The sequence below is a fragment of the Lipotes vexillifer genome, unplaced genomic scaffold, assembly GCF_000442215.2.
Source record: "Lipotes vexillifer unplaced genomic scaffold, Lipotes_vexillifer_v1.1 scaffold591, whole genome shotgun sequence".
In the NCBI taxonomy this organism is placed as follows: Eukaryota; Metazoa; Chordata; class Mammalia; order Artiodactyla; family Lipotidae; genus Lipotes; species Lipotes vexillifer.
Genome location: NW_006791954.1, coordinates 3592320 through 3597901, shown reverse-complemented (window position 1 = coordinate 3597901; position 5582 = coordinate 3592320). Strand labels below are relative to the sequence as shown.

General features: G+C 46.6%; 1 protein-coding gene across 1 annotated transcript in view; it reads left to right on the top strand.

The window, feature by feature from the left end:
* The first annotated feature begins 6 nt into the window (after window positions 1-6).
* Window positions 7-5582, top strand: part of PIP4K2B (phosphatidylinositol-5-phosphate 4-kinase type 2 beta) — a 23637-nt gene continuing 18061 nt past the window's right edge. The window contains exon 1 of the mRNA XM_007465144.1: window positions 7-66. Within this exon, the coding sequence (XP_007465206.1) occupies window positions 46-66 (21 nt within the window). The 5' untranslated portion in view covers window positions 7-45. The remainder of the gene's footprint in view (window positions 67-5582) is intronic.

Sequence of the window (5582 nt, the reverse complement as noted above, 5' to 3'; positions counted from 1 at the left end):
AAAGTGAAGCTATTTCGGGCCAGCGAGCCGATCCTCAGCGTCCTGATGTGGGGGGTGAACCACACGGTAACCAGCTCCCCGGCGCGCGCCCCTCCGAGCGCGGCCCCGCGCGTGCTCACGCCCCCCGCAGTCCCGGGCCTTTGCCCGGCGGGCCCCGCCAGTGACGCCTGCAACCCCTTGGCAAGCCAATTGCACGCCCACCCCACCCTTGCACGCCGTCCCGGCCGGGTGTGCCTCCACGCGCGCCACGCGAGGCCTGGTGTCACCGTCGGTGGTATGCCGTCGCGTCCCTCCCTTCTCTCCAGTCCCTCAAGCTTCCTGCGTCTGGCTTCGAGCAGCTCCTGGAGCGCAGAGGGAAGGCCTGTGTGGGGTGGAATGGCTTTCATCCCTTCTTCCTCTGTTCTCGCCTCACCCCGTTTGTTGCATTTGTTTTCCCCCATCTTCCTTATAATTGGCTGCCGAGCTCACTGTCCAGTTGACAGGGCAAGTGGCATTGGCCTGCCTGAGTATTGCTCTATTTCTGCTCGTTTGGTTGGTGTGGCTGCTCAGAGTTTCCCCATCTTCCAGACCTCCTGGCCACTGACTGCAAATCCTCCTTGGGTTTCCTTTTTTTCTTCTTGAGCGAGATGTATCAACTGGAGAAGCACAGGCTTCCTTGGACCACAGACACTTTACCAGGGTCTTCCTGGGTTAGGGTGAAGGGAGAATGTAACCATTTGAGAGAAGGTGAGGCCTGCATATGAGGACCACTCATAGTAGAAATTATGTGTCTTCCTGAATACTGTGGTGTTCATGTCAGAGATGTTGACTTCTCAGTTATTGAGCTTTCTATTGTATGGTCATGAGGATGTGATAATGGACGGTGATTAAGATGAGAGAGAGGTTCCCTGGATCCTTGGGGTGTTTTGAGATTGGCCAACGGCTCCTGTTAGGAAGTTGGAGCCCCGCACAGTGTTTGATCTGGAGGACTTCGTTTGTGTCCTGTTTGTTTGGGATCTTCTTTCTCTTCCAGCCACTTGCTCCTTGCATTCTGACCATTTCATTGAGTCCCTACACCGGAAATGAGAAGAGGAAATAAAAGGACCTGAAATGCCAGCTTCACCAACTAAAAGTTTGGAATGAGAAAAATGAAGCTAATGGCTTGAGTTGCCCGTGAATATCAGTTCTTCAGGCTCCCTGACTTTTCTGAGTACTTGAAATTGCCCACAAGACCAAATGATGACAGAGGGGTGCAGGGCCAGCAGGACTTTTTGCTTTGCTTTTCTAGAGGAGCCTCTGGCTGGAGATCGTTGAACCATAGTCTGAGCCGGGGTTTTAGATCCTTACCGCTAATACAGAAGTGCACATGGGGGTCTTGGGCAGGTTACTGTTTTCAGTAACCTCACCGAGGTGGACGTTCTGGCCAGGGTAGGGAGAACCGCTGGTTTAATGCCTAGACCTCTGGGAGCTGCTTTGATTCAGTAGTCCAGCAGCATTTGGTGCCACTGCTTCCTGCTGCCTCAGGGGTCATCTGACAACATTGCAAGGGAAACTGGGTCATCAAAATGTGTACCCTGTGTCCCTGCCTTGAAATCAATCCTTGATTTTGTTGTGCAGCTTGTTTCTCACTAGAAAGCATCCTGTCTGTATGGAGAATTGGTAGAGGTCTGAGAGTCAGGAATGTTAACAGCTAGTCGTAAGGGACTTTGGGCCCCTTATTTTATACATGAAGAAATGGAGGCCCTGGATGGAAGATTAGGTCGCCTGTGGTCACAACAAAAAACGCAGCTCGTTGTCCAATACTGTGGGCTGTGTTGGCCGATGGTGGTGCTTGAATAGGAGGTCTCGTTTTCTTTGCCTCCTTTTCCTTGTCCTGCCTCTCATCCAAGTGCCAGGACAGATGGGAATTATGGTCTTGTTAGAGAACCTGAATGTTACAGTCAGGAGTATGTGCCTGTGCCTGCCAGTTCCCAGGAGTGTATGTGGTACTTGGTTTTCTGATAGGCAGGCAGTGAGTCTCTGGCAGATGAAGAGGCATCTGTGATTCCTAGTCACCCTCTATTTTTGCTAACTTTAAGAAAGTTTCTTTGAGAGCTAGCTGGGAAGGCACTGACTTTAAGCAAGACCCAAGCCTCTGGACATAATGAGCGAACACCTCAGGGGAAATGCACTGGGCACCACTGCCCTGGACAGGCCGAGCTTTGGAGCTCGGTTAGTCAAAAGTTTTCTTGCCTTCACTTAGCCTGCAATAAGGTCTAGGACTTCATGGGTCCCCATGGGGAATGGAGCATCTCCCCAGAAGACTATAAAATCTTGCAGTTCTCAAGGGGGTCAGGACCACATTGTCTTGGTGGATTGATAGCCTTTCTTGGAGGTCACCTTTCTTCAGAAGCCCATTGTTGCAACTTTTTGCAGTCTTAAGTTTTCAGATACCACCTTTTCTTTGATTCTTTAGTTTCTCACCCATTTAAGCGTTTAGGCTGTGATGGTCTATGGTTGATGGTGTATGAGACATGAAGGATGGATATGTCTTTATCTGTAGTACAAGTCAGTTGCATACTCTCTCATGAGGTGGTTGGTTTACTTCTGGGTGGAAAAAGAAGCCTTTGAACTCAGTGTTGTAACAGGAGCTCCTCTTGTGGACAACAGATGCAGCCCCTGGACTTTGCGGAGGAAGACTGTGTAGGAAACAGGGAGAAAAAAATCAGAAGACTTTGGATCTGTCAGGCGAGAGCTAATAAAGAGAGAAAACCAGAGTTTTAGTGAATGATATACAGCCCAGAGGGTCTGGAGTTAGGGAAGAGGCAGCCTGGGAGAGGGGTGTGGAGACCGGAGGAGGCAGACCTGGCTTGATAACCTATTGGCCATTTTAGGAACCAGGTATGTATGAAGCCTCACCCCAGTGATCAGAAGGAATAGGGGAGGTTGATGGTAACTATGTTTAACTATTTGGGAAGCTGCCTGACTGGTTCTTCAAAGTGACTGCACCATTTTACATTTCCACCCGCAGTGTGTGTGGGTTCCAATTTCTCCACATCCTGTCAACACTTGTTATTGTCTGTCTTTTTCATTATAGCCACCCTAGTGGATTTGAAATGGTATCTCATTGTGATTTTGATTTGCATTTCCTAGATAGCTAACAATGTTGAACATCTTTTCATGTGCTTATTGGCCAGTTGTATATTTTCACTGGAGACATATCTATTAAGATCCTTTGCCAATTACTTTGTGCCCATTTTTAAATTGGGCTATTTGTCTTTTTATTATTAACTTGTAAGAGTTCTTTATATATTGTAGATACAAGTGCCTTATCAGATACATGATTTGCAAATATTTTATCCCATTCTTTGGGTTATCTTTTTTACTTCCTTTTTAAATTAATTAATTTATTTATTTTTGGCTGCGTTGGGTCTTTGTTGCTGTGCGCAGGCTTACTCTAGTTGCAGCGAGCAGGGGCTACTCTTCGTTGCAGTGCATGGGCTTCTCATCGCGGTGGCTTCTCTTGCTGTGGAGCACGGGCTTTAGGCACGTGGGCTTCAGTAGTTGCAGTGTGCGGGCTCAGTAGCTGTGGCTTGAGGGCTCTAGAGCACAGGCTCAGTAGTTGTGGCGCACGGGCTTAGTTGCTCCGCGGCATGTGGGATCTTCCTGAACCAGGGCTTGAACCTGTGTTGCCTGCATTGGCAGGCGGATTCTTAACCACTGCGCCACCAGGGAAGCCCTTTTTTGCTTTCTTGATGGTATCTTTTGAAGCTCAAGTTTTAAATTTTGATAAAGTCCAATTTATCTGTTTTCCTCTGGTGGTTTGTACTTTTGGTGTCATATCTAAGAAGGGTTTGCTTAACCCAAGATCGTGAAGATTTACTCCTATATTTTCTTCTAAGAAAAACTCAGCGTTTTCTAAGAAAAGCTCTTTTAGTTTTAGCTCTTACATTTAGATCTGTAATCCATTTTGAGTTAATTTTTGTGAATGGTGTGAGGAACAGATTTATTCTTAAGTCTGCTCAGTTCTCTCCCACATTCTACCCCCATTCTGTCCACACATTTTCTTTGCCTAATGCAGACCCAGAACCTCCTTTCCGTGCCTTTTTCTCTTTTCCTGCTACTTTAAAAATGTTTAGTAAATAGGGACTTCCCTGGCAGTCCAGTGGTTAAGACTCCATGCTTCCAATGCAGGGGGCATGGGTTTGATCCCTGGGAACTAAGATCCCATGTGCCGTGCAGCGTGGCCAAAAAAAAATCTTTAGTAAATATTCCTGCTCTAGTGAAGCCTTTGGATGAATTTGTCCTTCAGCACACCTTCCCACCTCACAGAGAACACTGGGACTCAAACAGGAAAAGAAAAACCAAGGTGTGAAAAGGAGGAATAAACCCAGGGGTGGATTTGTTGGCACCTGTGGCTCTCTGTTCTTGCCCCTTTCCTTTCTGGAGTTTCACATCTCGCTTGGACCTCCTTGGTCTCGGGAATGTGTTCCCCAACACGTCATGTTTTCTGATGGTGGCAGGTAACAAATGATTGTCAGTGGTGGCCAGCCCATTGATGAGCCACCCACAGAACCCTGGGACATGTCAGGAAGCCTGCATGCCCAACGCACGCCTCCTGGGTAGCAATCCCTATGAAGGTCACAGAGGGAAGTGGAGGCTTCTGGAATCAGAAGTTCACCAGACTAGAACTAGTGACTGAATTCTCATGTCCAGTAGGATCAGCACAGAGTAAACTCTCTGCTTCTAAGTTGTTTCTCACTCGGCTTGTTTAGCCTCCTCATTATTTATGCTGATGGCTCATAGAGTTAATCTTGTGGATAATCCAAAAACCACTTACATGATGTGAGATACAACAGATTTACCATCCTAATATGTTCTGTTTGTCGTGCTATTCAAATGAGTTTGCATTCCGCAAGTGCACTTCTGCTGAAGGTGAAGGAGGTTGGCCGAGAAATGTGCTAGATAGTAAAGGAAAGGCACGTCTTCCTGAAACATTGCTTTAGTCACAACCTTTCATGCTTCAAAGCTTTTGGTCACTCTGCTTTATTGTCCTCTCCCTGGCATTTAAGACTCTACATTCTGGTCATAGCCTCAGTAGCTAACCTTAGTCATCTTTCCCATCTTCCAGGCCATAAACCTTAGGCATGGTCACACCAGCTTTGCTATCTCTTTTTCTTTTTATCCTAGTGTTAGCCATCTTTCAGTCCCCCTTTTCTAGCCATCCATCCCTCCAGCCAACATTTATTGTATCACTAATGTGTGCCAGCCATTCTGCTAGGGACATAAAAATGGGTAAGATAATCTCTTCCTTCTAGGGGCTCACAGTCTAGTGGAGAAATGAAACATGTAAGCAAACAATAACCCAAGCGAATGTGATATTTACGATATAAAGATGCACATGGGAATGAGTAACTAGTTTAACCGGGGGAAGACAGGGAAGCTTTCACAGAAGTGTTATTTAGTGAGATCTTGGATGATTCTCTTAGCTTTATTCAAGCTTCTTCTATTCTTGCTGCCATAGTCTGTTACCTGAACTATTATAATAGCCCCATAAATGGTCTTGCTGCTTCTTATCTTTGCCCTGTCCAATCCTTACTTGATTTTTTTTTTTTTTTTTTTTT